The sequence below is a fragment of the Canis lupus genome, chromosome 17, assembly GCF_048164855.1.
Source record: "Canis lupus baileyi chromosome 17, mCanLup2.hap1, whole genome shotgun sequence".
NCBI classification, from domain to species: Eukaryota; Metazoa; Chordata; class Mammalia; order Carnivora; family Canidae; genus Canis; species Canis lupus.
Window position 1 is genome coordinate 13,068,952 of NC_132854.1, and position 22,076 is coordinate 13,091,027.

Below are 22,076 nucleotides of genomic sequence, written 5' to 3' on the forward strand. Positions count from 1 at the left end.
CCCCTGAGACCACTAGCAAGGCAGTGCATGCATGAACCTAAAAACTGGGACAGCTCAGAACCAGAACAGGTCAGAGCAGTGTGGTGGGGGTGGAGAGGGAGAGCGGACCCCCTTCCTGCCATCTCCCCCTGGGCACTGACCACTGGGGAGGAGATGAACCTCCCCGTGCTGAAGGCTACCCACACACTTGAGTTCACAGATATACCCCAACTTACTGGAACTTCAAATGCCTCCTGGGTGTCATCCAGCATCTGGATTTTGATGGACATGAGTTTTCCGGAAGGTGTTGGGGGCAGCTTCTGTCCATGTTCTAAGGTGCTGACCCCTGAATTTTCCGGGGCCCCCAGTCGAGATCCCGGACTTGGCTTCTGCTCTATTTCTCCCATGGTGAAAGCAGACTACACAATTATCTGCAGAAAGCAATGAGAAAGAAAGATGCATTAGAAGAGGAGACTCGGGGCACCTGGGTGGCTCAGTCAGTTGAGCATCTGCCTTCCGCTCAGGTCATGATCTCAGGGTCCTGGGATCAGGCTCCTCATTGGGCTCCCTCCTCAGCGGGGAGTCTGCTTCTCCCTCTGCCCCTCCCCCTGCTTGTGCTTTCTCTCTAAATTAAAAAAAAAAAAAGGAGGAGACTCATTTCAAGCACCTAAGGGACATCCATGGTCCCCAACAAGCCTTCCTTGAATCCAAGGATCCGCAGCTTGGTGGGCTCTTGGTCCCCTACACAGGACTCATGTGTGGGGAGGCTTCAGTGCATTCATGAAAAATAAGGTCACCTTCAACCACCAACCAACATATGCAAATAGCTGTGCATATTTTAGCATATTTTCTTTCCTAGTTTTTTTTTTTTCTTTCCTAGTTTTATAGTCCTCTCTTATTCATACTCTGAATTCAGCTGTGTTCAACCTATTACTCAGTAAGCTAGGCACAACTTCTTGAACCTGGATGGAAGAAGACAGACAATGCCTAAGCCATACCATTAGCATCCATTAATTATCTCCTATGGACACACTAACCTACTAGGTAACACGGGTATTATAAAGATGAATAGATAAAGCACGTATGGTTACTCACAGGGTAACAATAAAGACATAAGAAAAGCAGAATTTTAGAAAAGCCCATCTGAAGAGGATCTACCCTACAGGCTGGAGAAAGATGGATGGCGGGAGCTGTGGGGACTGCGGGAGGTTGGGGGGGGTTGTCTAGTGACAAAGCTACCGTGACAGTCTGTGCCTGAGGGGAAAAAGTGGACAGTGGTGATTGAAAGGAAAATGTGAGGCCATAAAACCCACTTTTATGGAAAAATTTACCCATTGTTGTTAACAGTAAGCGACCCAGAGGAGGATATAAAAGTATAGCAATGACTAGAAAGTTTTATATCAGGGCAGACAGGAGAACATGGGTGGGAAGATGGGAGTTTGGGGACTTTCAGGGTTTTGCAGGGGAAGCTGCAGCTGGATTTGGGTGGAGGGTTCAGAGTCCATCTCGCTGTACAAGCAAAAGCCACAATGAAAGCAAATGGCAGGGTGGTGGTGGGGGGGGGAGAGGCAAGAAAGCAAAGAGAACCACTGTGCCTAGTCAAGAGGGTGGTCATGGGCTGAATATTGTTTCCCCACAAAAAAAAATTTTTAAAGATTTTGGTTGAGAGAGAAAGAAGAGAGTATGAGTTGGGGGAGAGCCAGAGGGCAAGGGAGACTCCCCACTGAGCAGGGAGCCCCGATGTGGGGCTCGATACCAGGATCCTGGGATCATGATCTGAGCCAAAGGCAGAAGCTTAACCAACTGAGCCACCCAGGCATCCCTTCACCACCACCCCAAATTCTTATATTGAAGTCCCCACCCCTAGTATCTCAGAGTGTGACTTTATCTGGAGAAAGGGTCTTAAGAGAAAGATTACATTAAAATAAGGCTATTAAGATGAGCTGTAATCCAGTCCAACTGATGTCCTTATAAGAAGGGGAAATCTGGACACACAGAAACCAGGTATGCTGGAACAGAGGAGCAGCCACGTGAGGACACAGGGAGAAGGTGACCGTCTGGCATCCCAGGAGAGAGCCCTCAGGAGAAACCAAGCCTGCGGACACCGCAGTCTGAACCTCCAGCCTCCAGAACTGTAAGGAAACACTTCTGTTGTCTCATCCCTGTCCCCAACCTGTGGTGCTTTGTTATGGCGGCCCTGCAAGAAGAGTCCATGCAGAAGATGGGAAAGAGGCACAGAAAGAACCTGGAGACTGAGAAAGTTAGACAAAGGGCACCAGAGGGGTCGCCTGTGGCATGAGGAACAGAGCTAAGCAAGGTGTCTTACGTATTTGAAATCACCCTTCAGAAGCTTTGTTCAGAAAAAATAATGCAGTTTGCAAATCTCATTTGGTAGATTCTTCTCACCTAACTCCTGGCTTGTCTTTCTCCTGAAAAGCTGGGCTGCCGGAGGTCTCCAACAAAATTCCATCTGGAAGCCCCTCCCCGCTTCCTCTCAGCACTCTCGCTGTGAGGCCAAAGGCTGGCCCTGAGGTCAGCAGAGGGGAGCCTCAATCTGGCCCTTGACTCCAACCACCCTAGCCTAAAAAGATGCACCCTTGGGGTGGATGGAGAAAGGGTCTGACGACCGCCTAGAAACACCACTTACTACATATTTCTCCACAAACTCTTCCACCAAAGCCCATGAGAGAAAATTATTCGTTTCTATACAGTCTTTCAAGGTTGGGTTCTGTAGCAAGGCAACGCTAAAGGACCAGCCTTTCTGAAAACTGCACCTCCTTTTTTTTGAATGCCCACCTGGGACTTCACAGATCTGTTATGAAAGGAGCTTTCTAATTTCTGCCCCAAATAAGCATTCTCTAAGAATCTAGTTCTAATCTGTCCGCTGTGTGATTTCTGCTTTGCTTAACTCACTGTTCATCTCGAGAGGTGCGACTGGGACCAGGCTCATCTACAGTACCGAGCACGGGGCCGTGCAGCAAGTGCCAACAGGTCATCTGCTTGTTGAGTGAATCAGATGTGGGTATACACATCTGATTAGTTATGAAATCAGTTTAAAACTACCTTCGCCAACTAAGCAAAGTTATTTCCCTGTCAGTTTTCTGCTTGATGTCTCATGGTTAAAAATAAACGCAACCTCCAGAGAAAACGGACATGGGCTCAGTGTGCCAGCCCCAGCCAACTCTGTACTTTTTCCTCATTTAATCTTGATCCCTCCCTGCCTCTCAAAGCATCCCCTGCTGCCTTCCTCCTCCTCCTCCCTGCCCTCCATCAGGAAGGACAGGCCCGGCCCCCTGGCCTCCTCTGCTGAGTCAGGGAGATGTGGCTCAGATGCCCACAAGGTGGGGATGGCAGGGAGGAAGGGGCCTGGTCCCCCACATCACTCCCACCTCAAAGGTACTAGAGACCCTCCCTACAAAAGCACTTTCACCTTGTCCTGCCTGAGCAAAGGGCAAGGCCCCTCATCTCCTAAACTGAACCCGCTCTCTTCCTCAGGCCCAAGATCTCCAGATGACGATGTATTGTCAATTTTAGCACCTTGGCATTTAGAAATTAAAGTGAGGTAGTTATTAATAGATATTTAGTACCTTAAATTCCTTTCCCTCCAACTTCAAGTGATCTCATGCCTGTATTATTTCTACTTCTGGTTATGGACATTTCAACAATGTAGTCGTCCTTTGTTTTCCTAGCTGCATGCAGACTACTGCTGTACATGGAAACTACTGCTCAACTCAAATATAAATCTAGCTAAGACGTCTGAGTTGAGCATCCTAGGAATGTCACGGGAATATCCGAGGAACGCTGGCAAGTCAAAAATGGGTGACTAGGGTGATGCTGGGTATCAGAATCTGAGGGTCCAGGAACACAACACAGCCTCCTAGGCAAACAGGTCTGACAACCCTAAAAGCCTCCTACTTATACAGATCAATCCAGGCTCCATTTGGACTTTGCCTCCATAACCACCTCTGACTTCCGAATTCCTTAAGGAATGATCAAAGTAAGGCAAATTAACACTTCTTTCCTTGTGGTACATTTTTACTGACACGACCATTCCAGACCTGAAAGTAAAAAGCTTCTCCTGAAACGACTTTATTCTTTGGCTGTATGAAACAGTAACTACAACAACAACAATTTTTTAACTGGCAGAGAAAAGACGAAAAAGTTAGAAGTGCCCTGTCATAGTATCCTGGCTTCAAGACTTCCTCTTGGGGGCTAACTGGGTGGCTTAGTCGGTTTAAGCATCTGCCTTCTGCTCAAGTCATGATCTCAGGGTCCCAGGATCGAGTCCTGCATTGGGCTCCCAGCTCAGCAGGGTCTACTTGCTCCTCCCCTCCCCGGGCCCCTCCCTGCCCCTCCCTTCTGCTTGTGCTCTCTCTCAAATAAATGAAAAATTAAAGAAAAAAAGAAAAACAAGAGAAAGACTTCCTCCTAGAATGTACCCAAAAGCAACAAAACACACACACACACACACACCTCCATCCCTGAAGAAACACATCTATACCTCTAAACCACAAACTAGGGGAAACAATCACGATCAAGGGCAGATAGAGGAGAAGGAAAATGCTTGGAAAGGCTGCCCAAGCCTGTAGAGTCGTGCTCTCCAAACATGGAAGATACCCTGAGCAACAAAGCCAGCAGGAACTTTCTGGGAACAATGGGAATAGATGCAGAGGTTAGTACAAACAGCTTCCCTGGGTGCCCACTAAAGGTAGAGCTGATGGGGTAACAGCACAGGTAGGACACACCAGCAGGACAGTCCATCGCCAAGGCCAGGTGCAAAAGACAAGAAAGGGCACTGGGAACGCTAGCAGTCCAGCAAGCAGAGAAAAACAGAGGCTGAAAGGATTATACACACACACCCTCAGGTCACAACAGTTCCTATGAGCCTGGGATGCGGCCCTGTCTCCTGGCTCTCAGGATGCTCCTACAAATAACCAGTTCATAAAGCACTCACCAAACAACAAAGGGCCTTTACTAAAAAGCTGGAAGGAAAAAAAATATGAGGACAAAAGAATTAGAATTTCTCCAAACATATCATTCCAACTTAAACAATGAAATAATGGACTCCATAAACAAAAACATGAGAGGATTTATGAGAGGGAGGTTTGGGTGGCTCAGTCAGTTAAGCAATCTGCCTGAGGCTCAGATCATGATCCTGGGGTCCTGGGATCAAGCCCTGCACCAGGCTCCCCGATCAGCAGGGAGTCCGCTTCACCCTCTCCCTCTGCCCACCCCCACTCATTCTCTCAAATCTTTTTTTTTTTTTAATATTGTATTTATTCACTCATGAGAGACCCAGAGAGAGAAGCAGAGACATAGGCAGAGGAAGAAGTAGGCTCCCTGCGGAGAGTCTGTGCAGAACTCGATCCCAGGACCCGGGGATCACACCCCAAGCCAAAGACAAATGTTCAACCACTGAGCCACCCAGGCATCTCTCAAATAAATAAAATCTTAAAGAGGATTTATAAGAGTTCAGGAAAGCTGTGGGAAAAAAGGAGAAGAAAATAAAGCAGGAAGAAAGACCTCAAGAGAAAACCAGAGTATGAATAAAATCATCATTGCTATAAAATACATGTTCATTTGCCCCCAAATTCTTATGTTGAAACCAAATCCCCACTAATGGTATGTCGGGGGAATGAGGGGTATACTTTGGGACGGGATTATATGGTTGAGGGGGGCCCTCATGAGTGGGATTGGCATCTTTATGCAGAGACCCCAGAGTCCTAGCTCAGCCTCTCCACCACGTGAGGACCCGGGGTGGGGGGGAAGCCTGCAGTCTAGGAAGCAGGTGACTTTCTGTTGGACTTCCAGCCTCCAGAACCATGAGAAAGAAAGTCCTGTCATTTATAAGCCACCCAGTCCATGGTACTGTTACAGCAGCCCACAGAGAATAAGACAATCATAAAACAGAAGTGGCTAAAACGAAATACACACAGGTGAAAAGAGGAGGGTCTTGAGGGGAAAGATTGAGAAATAAGAGCAAAAAAATTTTAAACACAGTGAAAAGTGATAGCAATGGAAGACAAACAGGAGATGCAACTCATCCACAACCAGTGACCCTAAAGAAAAAAAAAATAGAATGGGGGGTGGGAAGTTTAAAGGAAAACATTCCAGAAATAAAAGGATTCTCCATCGTAAATGAACATAGGTTCCAGAAACAACTCACACAGGATGATCAACACCAAGACACTTCCTGTATCAACCTTCAAAAATGAAGAAGGAAACAATCGGACGCCCAGGCACCAAGTTCAAAGTACAAGGGGGCAGAAGTCCAGACTCACCCACAGCAATGTTTAATGCTCAAATTGTCGAAACCATCCTCAAAGAAATAAAAGAGGAATCAAAACTTGGAATCCAAATTTTCAGTCAAGTAGAAGAGTCAAACATTTTTCTTTCAAAGATTTTGAGAGAGAGCATGTGTATGCAGGGTGGTGGTCAGAGGGAAAATTAGGCTCCCCGATGAGCAGGGAGCCGGATGCGGGCCTCAATCCCAAGATCCCAGGATCATGACCTGAGCTGAAGGCAGATGCTCAACTGATGACTGAGCCACCCAGGCACCCCTAAGAGCCAAACATGTTAAATGTTCAAGAACTCAGACTATCGTTGCCCAAGCCTTTCCAAAAGAAACTCCTGGCAGGATAAACCTCAGCAAAACAAGGGGTGAATGGGGTAAAACACTGGAAAAGGATTACTGGTCAACTTTAAATCCATTTACACCATAAGAGGGAGGAAGACAATAATAGCAGAATATAGTTAACTCCAGACAACTAGAAATAATGTAACTGGAAAAAAAAAAAAAAAAAAGGGCAGAGGACCAGCTGAGATGTTAAGCAGCATGATAAATTAACTGTTAGCACAGGTTTTAAAACGGACAAAAGAATATTTAAATCTCCAAAGACATCCACATGGTTAATAAGCACAGGGAAGGGGATCCCTGGGTGGTGCAGTGGTTTAGCGCCTGCCTTTGGCCCAGAGCATGATCCTGGAGTCCCTGGATCGAGTCCCACATCAGGCTCCCTGTGTGGAGTCTGCTTCTCCCTCTGCCTGTGTCTCTGCCTCTCTCTCTCTCTGTGTCTCTCATGAATAAATAAATAAAATCTTAAAAAAAAAAAAAAATAAGCACAGGGAAGGATATCCAACATTGTTAGTCCTTCTGAAATGCAAATGACATCCCTAATGAGACAGGTTTTCACACCCACGGTGCCAGGCCAGTAACAAAGTGTGTTATTTAGAGTGTGAAACAGCTGGAATTCTCCTACATTGCTGGTGGGAACATAAAAAGGTGCTGATGCTTGGGAGAACATTTTGGGAGTTTCATTAAAATTTAATCATAAATTTTAGCAAATAACCCAGCATTTGGGTTCCCCTAACTGAAGCCTAGGCATCTCCCCAAGGGACACAAAAATACATGTCCACACAAAGGAAGAGGGAACAGGTGGAAAGGAGACAAATGTCCATCACCTGGTGGTATATCCAAAAAAAATTGTAAAAAGGACTACTATTCACCAACAAGAAAAATGAAATGCTGACACATGCTACAACACGGAAGAACCTCAAAAACACTTTGCTAAGTAAAAGAAGCCAGGTGCAAAAGACTACATAGCAAATGACCCTACTTGTAGGAAATATCCAGAAAAGGCAATTCTACAAAGATGGAAAGTAATTTCCTGGGGCTCAGGAGATGGGAGTGGGCAGCAAAGGGTCATAGGGATGGAGATTTTTTTAGGGGTGCTGGAAATGTCCTGAAACTAAGTTGTGGCAGTAGTCACACAATTCTGTAAATGTACTAAAAACCCCTGAATTGTACACTTAAAACACATCAAAGTTAGGCTATATAAATTATACCTCAATCAATAGGCTAAAAAGTATGTATGCACAACTTGTCGCGATGAGCACCATGTGATTTAGAGAACTGAATCACTATATTGCACACCTGAAACTACTACCATGCTGTATGTTACCTGGAATTAAAATAGCTTTTGAGAGAGAGAGAGAGAGAGAGAGAGAGAGAGAGAGCACAGGTGCATGGGGTTGGGGGTGCTGCAAGACAGAGGGGGAGAGAGAATCCCAAGCAGGCCCTGAGCCTGACCCAGGGCTCAATCTCATGACTCTGAGATCATGGCTTAACCAATTACAGCCAAATGCCCCTAAAATAACTTTTTTTTTTTTAAGTGAGTGCACCCACACAAATATCCTTATGAACACACAGAACCTTCCTGGACAAAGACGTGACTGGTAGGAGAGCTGGCCCCTGGTGAAGGATGGGACTGAGCAGGATATTACCCATTCAGAAATAGACAATTTAAAAAAAATTCATCATCTACTAGGAGGACATATCTTAACGACCTTGATCCCATTGAGAACACGAAACCATTAAAGGAACTGAAACTGCAGTATAGAAAGGTGATCAAGAGGAACATTTGCAAAGAATTTTTTTCCTTCCAGTTTTAAGTAGAAGTCATTTAAATCAACATTACACTAGGGTCAACTAGAATTTAAAACCTTAAAAAAAAAAAACAGGACTTCTGTAAATATACATTTAAAATAAATACACACACAGACACATGTACATAAATAAATGCCACTGAAAAATTCTGAGTGAAGAAAAACTCACAGAAGACTGTTACTCACAGAAGCCCAGGATGCAGATTTTAGGAAGCTACAGGACTGGGTTCTAGAGCCCCCAAAGCACTTCCGAGCGCCCCAGGCCGAGAGGGAAGGAGCACGTATTAGCCATGTTGTGAGGCCAAAAGGAGCTACACTCAGAAGAGCAAAGGGCGAAGGGTGTGTAACCCCAGCTCTGCAGGGTAACAAAGCCACCTTGTGCTCCTCCCCGGAGCGGAGCAGGCAGGCAGGGAGGGAGGGGCTGCCCCAGGAAGGCTGGCGGCCAGCAGAACTCAGGAGCACCCAGGCCAAGTTTGTCTTTTCACAGGGACTCAGATAAGGGGTTTTGAGAAAGTTCAAAACCAGCTATCTCTCCGGATAGATTTGCTTACTTCAAAAAAACGTCTGGGAGCAAAAGAAACAACTGCAGATCATCTGTGTTGTATCAACCAGAGACTTCAAACAGGCAAGAGACTGCTGGGCCCGTTTGATCACTTGGGAGGAGACCAGGACATTAACTGTCTTGGAGCAGGGGTGCCCCGATTCTCCAGCACAGGCAGGGAGAGGACGAAACCCCCATCAACTTTCATAAACACTATCTTCATGGTCTTTTCTCTCCAACCCTAGTTAAAAAAAAAAAAAAAAGTACTAAGTGAATTAAACAGGCTAGCTTAAGTACCCCTAACAAATCTCCAGAAAGTACTTCAAGAAAAACTCAAGAGTGGAAGTTTCCTCAGGTTCATAGACATGATTTCAAGTCTGGTTTTAACTGGATCCCTTTTCCACTCAAAAACCTAATCTGACCGATATAGCAAGTTAAATGTGAAAATTCCTAGCCAGGCATTCCACGGCCTACCCTGATGTCTCTACTTCTGAATAAACAGTCTCCTAACCCAGCTGGCCACTGCTGTTCTATTTCTTCCTTCTCAAATAGTGCCTTTCTTCCCTGATTCCGATGTCACCTCCTCCAGAAAGCCTTCCCTGATCTACTTTTTCAAGGAAAAAAAAAAAGCCTCACTTTATTGTCTCTGAGGTTTTGCTTATTTTCGGCTTGTAACCTCACTTGTTTTCCAGGCCTTTCTCCCCTTTTCCCACCTTGCCAACTAGATGACAAGTCCAGAGGGGCTGCGTTACCTGGAAGAGTGACAGGCTCCTCCTGTCTCAGAGCAAGAGACGGCCCTGGCTGGGGGACTGTGAGAACTTCAGGCAGCGTGCACACACAGATGCACATCTCTCTTCTAGATGACCCCTCTCTTCCCTGGAAAAGGCACACAAAGCCGGCCGGCTCATGCAGGTGGTTTTTAAACCCTGGTTGTAAATGAGCAGCAACAACATCACCTGGGAGCTTGGAAGAAATGCAAATGCTGTCCCAGCACAGGTCCCCTGAACCAGAAAGGCTCAGGGTGCCCTCCGGGAGGTTCTAGAGGTTCTGATGCAGGCTCTGGCCTGAGAACCCCTGCTCTACTTCCCAGCCTCCCCGCGAGGATCAGCTAAAATAAGTAAATCCACCTGACAACAGACTGGGCGGTAACTTCACCAAGAAAACATCTGTGGACCATGTTTTGCCACGTGCACCTGACACAGTGAGAGCCTGATTTTTTTTCAAAAGCTCTTGACAAGAAATGGTGGCATTTCTTCTCCAGTCCCATTTTCACATATAGCCCAACCTTGTTCTAAAAATGATTGAATACAATACTTTCATCTGCACGTTCACGGATTTGGTAGAAGCTTCCCTGCACTGAACAGATAGGCAAAGGCAAGAAGCACGTAGAATGGAAGTGGAGGTAAAAGGTGTTGGGAAGAGGGCTTTTTTTAGCCCAGTGGGGTGGGGGGGGGTGGGGGGGACAGTCTCCCATTAGTCCCATGTCAGTGATGTCAATTTTTTTCTTTTTTTTTTTTAAGATCTTATTTATTTATTCATGATAGACACGGGGGCGGGGGGTGGGTAGAGACCCAGGCAGAGGGAGAAGCAGGCTCCATGCAGGGAGCCTGACGCGGGACTGGATCCCGGGACTCCAGGATCGCGCCCTGGGCCAAAGACAGGCGCTAAACTGCTGAGCCACCCAGGGATCCCCATCTTTTTTTTTCTTTTTTAAAAATTATTTATTAATGAGAGACACACGGGGGGGGGGGGGGGGCGGGGGCAGAGACACAGGCAGAGAGAAGCAGGCTCCATCCAGGGAGCCCGATGTGGGACTGGATCCTGGGACTCCAGGATCATGCCCTAGGCCGAAGCAGCACCAAACCGCTGAGCCACCGGCTGCCCTCAGTGATGTCAATTTCTTGATGACTCTGAGGGTACAAAATTAAACGTTAGCTCCTCTCCATTCTGCCTCTAACACAAAGGCCAGGGAAAATAAAATGTCAGGAGAGAGCTGGTCTTCTTGAAGACAAAAACAAAACAAAAAACAAAAAACCCCAGCCTGCGCCCTCCCTCGGTTCCCTTACACAAGGCTGCTGAGTGTCAACTCAGAGGCTGCACTTCGTGGGCTGCTGTCGAGCTCACTCTATTTAAAGCACATCATTTTCGGGGTGCCTGGGTGGCTCAGTCCATTAAGCATCTGCCTTCAGTCTCAGGAGACCCACATTGGGCTCCATGCTCAGCTGAGAGCCCATTTCTCCCTTTCCTTGTGCTCTCTGTGTCAAATAAATAAAATCTTTAAAAATAAATAAAAATAAAGCACATCATTCTCATCCACTTACTAAAGAAAGTCCTCTTCCTTTATCTCCAGATGACACTTGTCAGCCTCTCCACAAATATTTGTGGAAAACACCTAACCCCTGCCTACCCCCCCCCGCCCCGCCCCGCCATGAGGGAGCAGTGGGTTGCTTACTGAGCATCTCCGAAAATAACAGACTGTTTAGACTACTATTCGGATGTCACAATAATTGGGATCGTGACCATTCACAGGCATTTAGAAGAACCTATTATGTTTCAGCAACTACCCTCAGCCTCATAGGGGACCCAAAACCAAAACATGGCACCATATGGTTTGTCTTTATGGTATGTGTTCTCTATCAGGCAGCAGACATCAGATGCTCAGAGGTAATTGTCCAAGGCAACATGTTTACTTCTAACAACAGGTATTATGTAAATTTTAGAAGCTACAAAAGAACTCAGGAACTGAGAAAATAGGTATTCATTCTTTCATTCAATAAAAGTGTCTGCCAGGGGCACCTGGGTGGCTCAGTCAGTGAAGCGTCCAACTCTTGGTCTCAGCTCCAATCTTGATTTCAGAGTTGTGAGTTCGGTACCCATGCTGGGCTCCACGCTGAGTGTGGAGACAACTTCAAAAATAAAAATAAAAAAAAGAGTGTCTGCCCTATGCCAGGAGCTATGCCAATAGTGGGTACAAACTAACAGAGGCAAGAAAGTAGTGAAAAGAAAATGAGATGAGTAGGTGAGAGGCAGATTTCAGTGGGCCTGAAATAGGCCAAAGTGTAGGAGGTTCATCTGTGGATCAGAATGAGGCACTGTGGTTTTTAGGATGGGGAAACCATGCAGTTTTAAGAAAATATCTGACAGTGAGGTGGTGGCTCAATCAGGACACCAGTCAGAAAACAGCTGTAACACCCCACATAAGAAAGGATGGTAGTGGGGTGCCTGGCCGGCTCAGTCAGTAGAGCCTGCATGGCTCTTGATCTCGGGGTCATGACTGGAGCCCCACGTTGGGTGCAGAGATTACTTTTTTTAAAAATCTTTTGATAAAGAAGAAAGTCCATTCATGAGATCTGGTATGATCGGATAGTCATGGGTATGAAGTGAAAAGGGATCATTTGAGAAATGGAAGAAGAAGGCAGAGTGACCATTAGTAATTCAGACAGCAAATATATTACTCCATACTAATCTTTATTAAATAGACTTTATTTCTTAGAGTTTTGTATTTCTGAGAAAATACAGAGGGCTCCTCATTACCCTCTCTCTCCTCACACACAGTTCCTATTACAAACATCTGCATTAGGGTGAAAAATTTGTTACAACTGATGGAAAGGTGCTTTTTTTTTTTTTAAGATTTTATTTATTCATGAGAGACACCGAGTGAGAGGCAGGGACGTAGGCAGAGAGAGAGGCAGGCTCGCAGAAGGGAGCCTGATGTGGGACTCGATCCCACAACCCTGGGACCACAACCTGAGCTGAAGGCAGATGCTCAACCACTGAGCCACCCAGGCATCCCTGATGGACCAATTCTGACACATTATTATTAACTCGAGTCCGACTCCAGTGTACCTTGTGTGGGGTGTAACAAGTGCAAAATGTCATGCATCCACCACTATGATATCACACAGCATCACTTGTCTGCCCTAAAAATATCCTGTTCTTCACCCCACCCCCTTCTCCATCCTATCCCATGACAACCACTGATCTTCTTATCGTCTATCCTTTTACCTCTTCCAGAAAGTCCTGTGGGTAGAATCATACAGGATTCTTTCAGACTATCTTCTTTGACTAAGCAATATGCATTTGAGGTTCCTTCATGGGTTTTTTTTTTTTTTTCATGGCTGACAGCTCGTATCTATCAGAATAATATTGCATCGTCCGCAGGTACCACATCTTATTTATCCTTTCACCTAGTGAAGCACATCATGCTTGCTTCCAGTTCAAGGCTACTCTGAAATGCCTTTTAAGTTACAGAAATGGAGGGTATAGATGTCACCTCCGAAGGGTGCCAGCTCGGCTTGAGGTGAGAGATGAGACCAAGTCCTGCTGTTCTGTGAGCAGACACTTGGCTGCCAATTTCCAGCTCAGACAAGCCCACACCTCAGCAGGTAATGCCGCTTATCTCAGAGGTCCTACGAGATAACTCTCTTTACTTTGTGGGAAAATGACAGAACTTAACAAATAACCGAAAAGGGAGGAAGGAAGGAAGGAAGGAAGGAAGGAAGGAAGGGAGGGAGGGAGGGAGGGAGGGAGGGAGGGAGGGAGGAAGAAAGAAAGAAAGAAAGAAAGAAAGAAAGAAAGAAAGAAAGAAAGAAGAAAGAAAGAAAGAAAGAAAGAAAGAAAGAAAGAAAAGAGAGAGAGAGAGAAAAGAGTGCTAGGTATTTTCTTTAATAAACTACAAGGCATTAAGTTTGTTTTCAGATTAAGTTAGGATATCCTCAACAGCCTCATTATTAAATAAGGAAATTTTTAGTAAAAGACTTAACTGACATTCTATCGTCTTCTGCTAAGTTTCAGACACTCTGGAAATGATGCTTAAGAAATAAATGCCAAGGGCAGCCAGGTGGCTCAGCAGTTTAGTGCCGCCTTCAGCCCAGGGCCTGATCCTGGAGACCCGGGATCAAGTCCCGCGTCAGGCTCCCTGCTTGAAGCCTGCTTTTCCCTCTGCCTGTGTCTCTGCCTCTCTCTCTGTGTGTCTCTCATGAATAGAAAGAAAGAAAGAAAGAAAGAAAGAAAGAAAGAAAGAAAGAAAGAAAGAAAGAAAGAAAGAAAGAAAGAAAGAAAGAAAGAAAGAAAGAAAGAAAGAAAGAAAGAAAGAAAGAAAGAAAGGAAGGAAGGAAGGAAGGAAGGAAGGAAGGAAGGAAGGAAGGAAGGAAGAAGGAAGGAAAGGAAGGAAGGAAGGAAGAAAGAAAAGGAAGGAAGGAAGGAAGGAAGGAAGGAAGGAAGGAAGGAAGGAAGGAAGAAAGAAAGAAAGAAAGAAAGAGAAAGAAAGAAAGAAAGAAAGAAAAGAGAAAAAGAAAAAGAAAAAGAAAAAGAAAAAGAAAAAGAAAAAGAAAAAGAAAAAGAAAAGAAAGAAATGCCAAGGGGCACCTGGGTGGCTCAGTGGTTGAGCATCTGCCTTTGGCCCAGTTTGTGATCCAGGGTCCTGGGATCGAGTCCCACAAGGGGCTCCCTGCATGGAGCCTACTTCTCCCTCTGCCTATGTCTCTGCCTCTCTCTGTGTCTCTCATGAGTAAATAAATAAAATCTTAAAAAAAGAAAGAAAGAAAGAAAGAAAAAGAAATAAATGCCAAGCTGTGTGCCTGAGTGGCTCAGTGGTTACATGTCTGCCTTTAGCTCAGGTCGTGTTCCCAGGGTCCTGGGATTGAGCCCTACGTCAGGCTCCCTGCTCAGCTCCCAGGTCAGGGAGTCTGCTTCTCCTCTTGGTCTCTCTTTCTCAAATAAATAAATAAAATCTTAAAAAAAAAAAAAAAAAAGCAAAGAAATGCCAAAATTTAAATGCATCCTGCATCTTGCGGAAGGAACATTCTCCTGACATCTATGCTAGAGTGAGTAACGGCATGTTTCGCACAACTTTAAGAAAAAAAGAAAGCATTTCCTAAAGCTTACCAAAGCCAATGAATCATAAATGACAGGGCTTCCCTTCAGGGTGGGAAAAGGAAAGCAATTTCTATTAAAGCCATTAAAGAATAGACTGTTAGATTTCTACTCTCACACAGTTTCAATATTATTCAAGAAGTAAACTAGGCAGTATTATCACAGACCAAATGACACAATAAAACTCAACAGAATTGCAAAGGGTATCACATCCTGAAACACTTCCCCTAGAATTAATCATTAATTAAAATAGTGAAATGTCAAGGTAAGAAAAGTAAGTAATAAAAAAGTGAAACTCCTTGTAAAAAACAGTAAGTTTAAATGTCAGCCTGGCTGATAAATAAGGTATTTAAATAATACTGTGCATTAAAAAAAATAATAATTATGACTAATATTTTTTGCCTTGGACTGCAGAGGGAAAGAAAACAATCTAGATACTATCAGATTGTTCACCAATTCTAATCCTAATTTTTGACAGGCTTGAATGCATTCTAAAATTAACCTTTTCTAGATTTTAGGCTTCTCATTCAGAGACTGTAGGGGGAAAAACATATACAACTATTATTTTAATTTAGCCAACACTTCTATAGCACTTTCTAGGACAGATCATTGTTCTATGAGCTTTATAAACACTAACTTCTTTAATCCTCACAACTACCATTAGGTGGACACTATCATTGACCCCTTTTACAGATAAGAAAACTGGGACCAAGGGATTAAGTCAACTTTCCCACGGTCACCCAGTTAGTAAAGTGGCAGATGCAGAACCAGATGGCAGACAGGCTCATCTTCACCACCATCATCATTGGCCCTCCTGGGCAAGATAACCTCTAAAATTGTCACCCTCTCGAATACTCAGTGATCTCAGGACTCAGTATTTCAGATGCAATCAGCCTCCCCTGAACACCTTTTCTAGCACAGAAGTGCCAATCAAGCCACCACCAAGCTAATCACTAACACAGGCTACGAAGGATGCCAAAGGGGCAAACCCATTAAATCCTCAAAATGCTTACCGAATTATTACTAGACCTATAAAGAGTATGGCGTAATGTCTTTTTATGGTTCAAAGTTATGAATTGTTTAAATGCCTTAAAACCTCTCTCACTTCTCTGAGCAAGGATTTTTCACAAATGTCTGTTCAGGCAGTAGACAGCGCATTCACACAACACCCGTGGATTAGCCGAGTTCTTAGAACTGAAGATACTCTGAGCACAGGCCAAGGCACTGCCCTTAGAAGTGCTGCAAAACTGCATCGCTTCTGCCGGGCAAAGTCAAAGAAAGATAACCCGCAGAGAGCAAAGAGTCGGCTCCCACGGAATACACTGCTGGGTGAAAACAAACAGACATGAAAGCACACGTAGAACTTTCTGCAGCCACATGTCACGAGAGAGAAGTGGGTTTCTATTAACAGAAGTCACAACCCAGGGGACCTGGGTAGCTCAGTGGTTAAGCATCAGGGCGTCCTGGGATCGAGTCCCACATTGGGCTCCCTGCAGGGAACCCTCTTCTCCCTCTGCCAGTGTCTCTGCGTATCTCTGTGTCTCATGAATAAATACATAAAATCTTTAAAAAAAAAAAAAAAAAAAAAAGCACTTCCTTGTGCTATGATGTCATTACTACACAACCACCATATAGACAGCTCCCTGCAGAAGAAAGGTTCCTGGGGAGAATCTGTGAAAAACTAGTGCGCCAAGAAGGGGAAAACAAGTCCTGGCAAGCTGGTAGCTGAATGGCAGGTGCTGGTCTGTCTGGCCCTCATTAGCTGGGTCTCCTTGTTCCCTACAGCCTGAAAGCAGGTACCAGCTCAGTTTCCCAGATGGGGAGCACCTGAGGCTCACTTAGTTCATAGAAGCCAGCATCCCGAAGGCACCAACATTCTATAATCCACTGGAACAAGCCATTAAAGAAATACAAACCCACCCAATAGAATAAATGAGAGCAGAAAGAACACTACCTGGACAGCAAGAAATGGCACATAAGGAACACATATTTTCCTCTAACTCCAGGTTTTCATAGAACGACTTTGCTGAAATGCAAAATTCACCTGTAACAGAAGCTCAATGGTATTATTATATATAATATATATCATATATTCTGAGATCATAAAATATAAAATCAGAAATAAAGAACAAAGTGAATCTTAACCAGTCATTTGCAAGCTTGACTACTCTGTGCCACAGTATGGCAACGGTGAAGACATTTTTCTTAAAGTCCCTAACAACAGTTTCAACATTGAAAATACAAGTAAATAGTATTCTACCAAAGTATCATTGAAAGGAAAATGGATTGTTCCCCACACCAATATAAGCAGGAAGAATGAACAGTCTTTATCTAAAGAATTCTGAAACCGAAAAGAGAATATAAAAACAAATTAAAAGTAAAAATTAAACAAAAAAAGTGTATTATCTGTTACAGAAAACATGAAAAGACCAAAAAAAAAAAAAAAAAGGAAAACTCAGAGGTGCCTGTCTCGTTCAGTAGGAGAAGCATGAGACTCTTGATCTCAGGGTCATGAGTTTGAGTCCCACACTGGGTGTACAGATTACTTAAATAAAAAGTTAAAAAAAAAAAAAAAAGAAGGAAAACTTGGAAAATAATTCTGGAATTTACATCTCCTCCAAGTCTATATATAAAAATAAGCCTGGGAAATTCTCCCAACATTTCACAGATAAATAACCTTTTTTGTTGTTTTTTTTTTGTGTGTGTGTGTTTTTAAAAGACTCCATTTATTTATTCATGAGAGAAAGGCAGAGACACAGGCAGAGGGAGAAGCAGGCTCTATGCAGGGAGCCCGACGTGGGACTCGATCCCGGGTCTCCAGGATCATGCCCTCGGCTGAAGGCAGATGCCCAACTGCTGAGCCACCCAAGCGTCCCTTTTTTGTTTTGTTGCAAACTCATTTTAGTTAACCCCAAGCAAAACAACATTTCAAAAGAAAAGTTATATTCAGGGCAGCCCCGGTGGCGCAGCGGTTTAGCACCGCCTGCAGCCCAGGGCGTGATCCTGGAGACCCTGGATCGAGTCCCACGTCAGGCTCCCTGTATGATGCCTGCTTCTCCCTCTGCCTGTGTCTCTGCCTCTCTCTCTCTCTCTCTCTCTCTCTCTCTGTCTCTAAGAATAAATAAATAAAATCTTTAAAAAAAAAAAAAAAAGAAAAGTTACATTCAAAAATTCTTAATAAAATCCTACAAAAAAAAATCCTACCTAAGTGACAAAAGCGCACGCAAGAGTATCTACTATGAGTAAGTTAAGACTTAAGCTAGGAATTCTGAGATAGACTAGACCATGGAAATAGACCATGTAATTCATTATAACCAGAAATGATAGTAGCATAGAATAACCATGAGATATCAAAAAAACACATTCAAAAACTGAACATGTTATTTTTTTGTCTAAAGATTTTATTTACTTATTTGAGAGAGAGAACATGAGCGAGGGTGGGGGAGGGCCAGAAGGAGAGAGGGGGGCAGACTCTCCACTGAGCAGGGAGCACAACATGGGGCTCAGTCCCAGGACCCCGGGATCATGACCTGAACCAAAGGCAGATGCTTAACCAACTGAGCCACTCAAGCACCCCAAAAACCAAACATACATTCTTAATATTTGTGTGTGTGTGTGTGTGTGTGTGTGTGTGTGTGTGTATATATGTAGGCCCTGAAAAGTAACTGGTAGTAGGCACACCAAAACAGATTTTCTTTGGGGGGTAAGATTATAAATGATTTTTCTTTTCTTCTGAGAAGGTCCAAAGGTCAATATGAAATAGATACCCATCTACAGACAGTGTGGAGGGGCAGGCCCTCTCCAGGACAAATGGCAGGGAACTCTTTTTGGCCAACAAGGAAATGCAGACATACAAGCCTGTGAAGAATTTCCAGAAGAGCTGCCCAGTCATCCTTCAGAGCAGGTGACAGAGTCCCAGAAAGGATCTCATCCCTGCCAGGCATGAGAGCTGGGCAGTCAGGGTATAAAATCTATCTCAGGGCAGGGGACATGTGACTACCACCTGTAGAGCCTGCCATGAACACAGGATCCTGTGGTTGAGGAAAAGAACCACGGAGGTAAGCTCCACCTCCACTGTACTAAGAAACCTAACATCAATTTAACGTCTTAAAGTTGTCACTATTTTGAAACAGAAAAGTAAGCTTAAATATCTGTAAGTCATTCCAATGGCCCCACATCTAAAATTCAGACATTTAGAACTTAGTGTTGGTGCACCTCAGCAAGAAGCAGGGAGCACAGAGATCCCTCCTCTCAAGCCTTTGACTCTCAGACCCAAATGTGTGTGATATGTGGCCAAGTACGTCAAATACAGTAAAGGATATTTAAATAAGTGAGAGTAAAGATGAAATGTTCAATGCAAGGTACTGCAACAAATGGGTGGCCATTTGGGAAAAAAAAATAAGTTGGACCCACACTTCCTACCAAAATAAATTTGAAATGGATAGACGATTTAAAGGCAAATAATTAAATTAAGGTAGAATTAATATACAGTGGTATATTAGTGGTATAACCAGCTTTACTGTCACCTGGCCCTTAAATTTGAATTAAATTTAAAACCTTTGATTCTCAGACATTCTCAGCTTCCAATGTCCACTTCCACCACACAGGAAGGCTACATATATTCTGTATATCATGCGCCTCATGTGGCGTCAAGCTGCCTCTGAGTGGCTATCTGACAACGGCCAACTGTATGGAGCTCCACTCCTGATCATCAGCAGGGATTTATCTATATGTGCCCCAGATAACAGAACTTCAACAGTGGTTGAAACAACAGTTTCAAAGCTAAAGGTCCTTGCATTCTCGTATTTATTATGACCATTATAAAAAATTTTACCATTCTGACATGAGCTATTTTATTTCTATTCAATTTTTAAACTGTAATTCATAATGATCTTAATCAATCCTGATAAGCAATTATGGCCAATTAGAAATCTTTTTCAAAGACTGATTTATTGGGGATCCCTGGGTGGCTCAGCGGTTTAGCACCTGCCTTCAGCCCAGGGCCTGATCCTGGAGACCCTGCGTGGTGGAGCCTGCTTCTCCCTCTGCCTGTGTCTCTGCCTCTCTCTCTCTGTATCTCATGAATTAAAAATAAAAAAAAAAAAAAGACTTAAAAAAAAAAAAAAAAGACTGATTTATTTATTTTAGAGAGAGCATAGGGGGAGGGGTAAGGGGACCGTGGAGCCTACTGCAGGACTGGATCTCATGACCTGAGGACCTGAGCCGAAACCGAGTTGGACGCTGAACCAACTGAGCCACCCAGGCGCCCTGGCTAACTAGCAATCTGAAGAAGACAAAGATAAATGGAGAGAAAAACCCCACTAGGGTTGAGAAGGAACCAACATGGTAGCTAAGACAGAATTCTTTAAATGAATATATAAATTTTCTGCAATACAAAAACCCACGGAGAATATTTATAGAGCATGACAGAGCAACATAAAATCCATCTAGAAAATAAGCAGGCAGTGAAACTAAAAGAATATATTAATTTTATGTAGTTCCATGATTAAAAATACACTGCTAAGGGCCAATCATCAAAATGGATAGTCATCAAGAAGAGGACTTGAGAAAGGAAGCTAGAAGCGAAGATGGCTTTATTAAGAACAAATCAGGCTGCAATCACCTCATTTCTGTTTTTGTCAGATTTTTACTTGGGGAGCTCAGGAGATCATTAGAGCCGTACAATAGCTGGAATTCAACGAGGTGTTCCAAAGAAGTATTCGTGACATGGTTGTGCATTAGGAGGAGTAAGGGCCGAGTGACAGTAAAGCTGGTTGCAACTGAACAATGTACCCAAAACGTTTTAAATAATTAAAGAACATCTCCCTAGACTATGAGTCCCAGAAAAAAGCCCAGTCCTTGTAACTTACCGGATATCTTTTGTTAGTTGCTTCAATGAAGGTTTTAATGGCATGCAAATCATATTTATGGATAATGAACCACTAACACAAAGAAATGCCAGGATATTTAATAGAAATGTACCAGCTAATATAACCTTGTATATTAATTCTACCTTAATAAATAAAAAAGATAGGAATGCATCAAACATCCCAACATTACATGTCTTTGTAGTATGATATCTATGATACCACTGCTCTGACAGGTCTCTCTAAATAAAGAAGGCAGCTGGCTGCTTCTACTTGCGCACAGATTTTTCTTTGGGGGGGAATAAACATATGTAAGAACAGCTTGGTTTTCTAGTGACTCCACAACCATAATCAGCAGAAGATACAGTATGGCATCTTACTGTAAAAGACTGCTGGGCTCCGATCAATCAATCAATCGGTCCATCCATCCAACCATGCATCTATCCATCCATCCATACCTTGTTGCCTAGGTGAGGAACTGGAAACGCAAACACATCTCACTAACATCTATTTTGCTTCACAGAATATCCATTGAAGAATAAAGGGACAAAATGATTACCAACATGGGCAAAATTCTCTGACTTCCTCATGTTTCTGGTTGGTTTAAAACATCTGCCTATAATCAATGTTTTTCTCTTAAAATGCCAAAGGAATTTTTTGGGAGAATTTTTCCCTGGAAGTAGAATAGCAAGTAAAACTCAATGTTGTACACCTGGTGTTGATGGAAATGTGATATGACACTTCTAGAACCAATATGCATTGATACCATCAATAATGTGGACTCCCTAGAATGTGCCATTTTGGAGAATTTATCTTTGAGAAACCATCCCAATAAATAAAGAGGCATCAAACACCAAGGTGTTCTTTGTATTCTCATTTACATTCATGTCAGCTCAGGATACCCAAAGAACAGTTAATCAAATTACTTTACATCTGCTGCCTGGAATAGTGTACACTCAAAAACTATAAACATAAAGATTATGCAACATAAGAAAATCAACTTGATATACTGTTAAGGTAAAAAAAGAAAACCCACAAAAATAGGGGCACCTGGCTCAGGAGGACAAGACTCTTGATCTTGGGGTTGTAAGTTTAAGCCTCATGATGGGCAGAGTTTGCCTGCAGACATGCATGCATGCATGCATGAATGAATGAATGCAAAATTGCACTTGCACAGTGATTATGGACACCATAGATAGGGTCTCAATGTGACAGGTGAAGAATTTGATTTGTTGGAGCTGCAAGATTGTGTTTTTCTTCCTTTTAAGTCAGAGATTGGTTTTTACTGCTACATTGCAGGAGGGGAAAAAAAGAAATATTAAAAAGAAAAGAAAGGAGTACAGTCTCCTGTACTGCCTTCATAACTGAGA

At 43.6% G+C, this 22,076-nt stretch overlaps 1 protein-coding gene across 7 annotated transcripts in view; it reads right to left on the minus strand.

Moving 5' to 3' along the window:
- The window catches only part of FARP1 (FERM, ARH/RhoGEF and pleckstrin domain protein 1), a 290,246-nt gene that overhangs the window by 222,922 nt on the left and 45,248 nt on the right, over nt 1–22,076 (minus strand). For 5 of the 7 annotated variants that reach the window (XM_072782564.1, XM_072782568.1, XM_072782567.1 and 2 more), the window contains one exon: nt 216–410. In XM_072782564.1, coding sequence (XP_072638665.1) covers nt 216–386 — 171 coding nt within the window. In that variant the 5' untranslated portion in view covers nt 387–410. Of the gene's footprint in view, nt 1–215; nt 411–8,610; nt 8,760–8,975; nt 9,207–9,717; nt 9,827–22,076 lie in introns of those variants that run through there. The other 2 variants (XM_072782565.1, XM_072782566.1) reach the window with 2 other exon arrangements.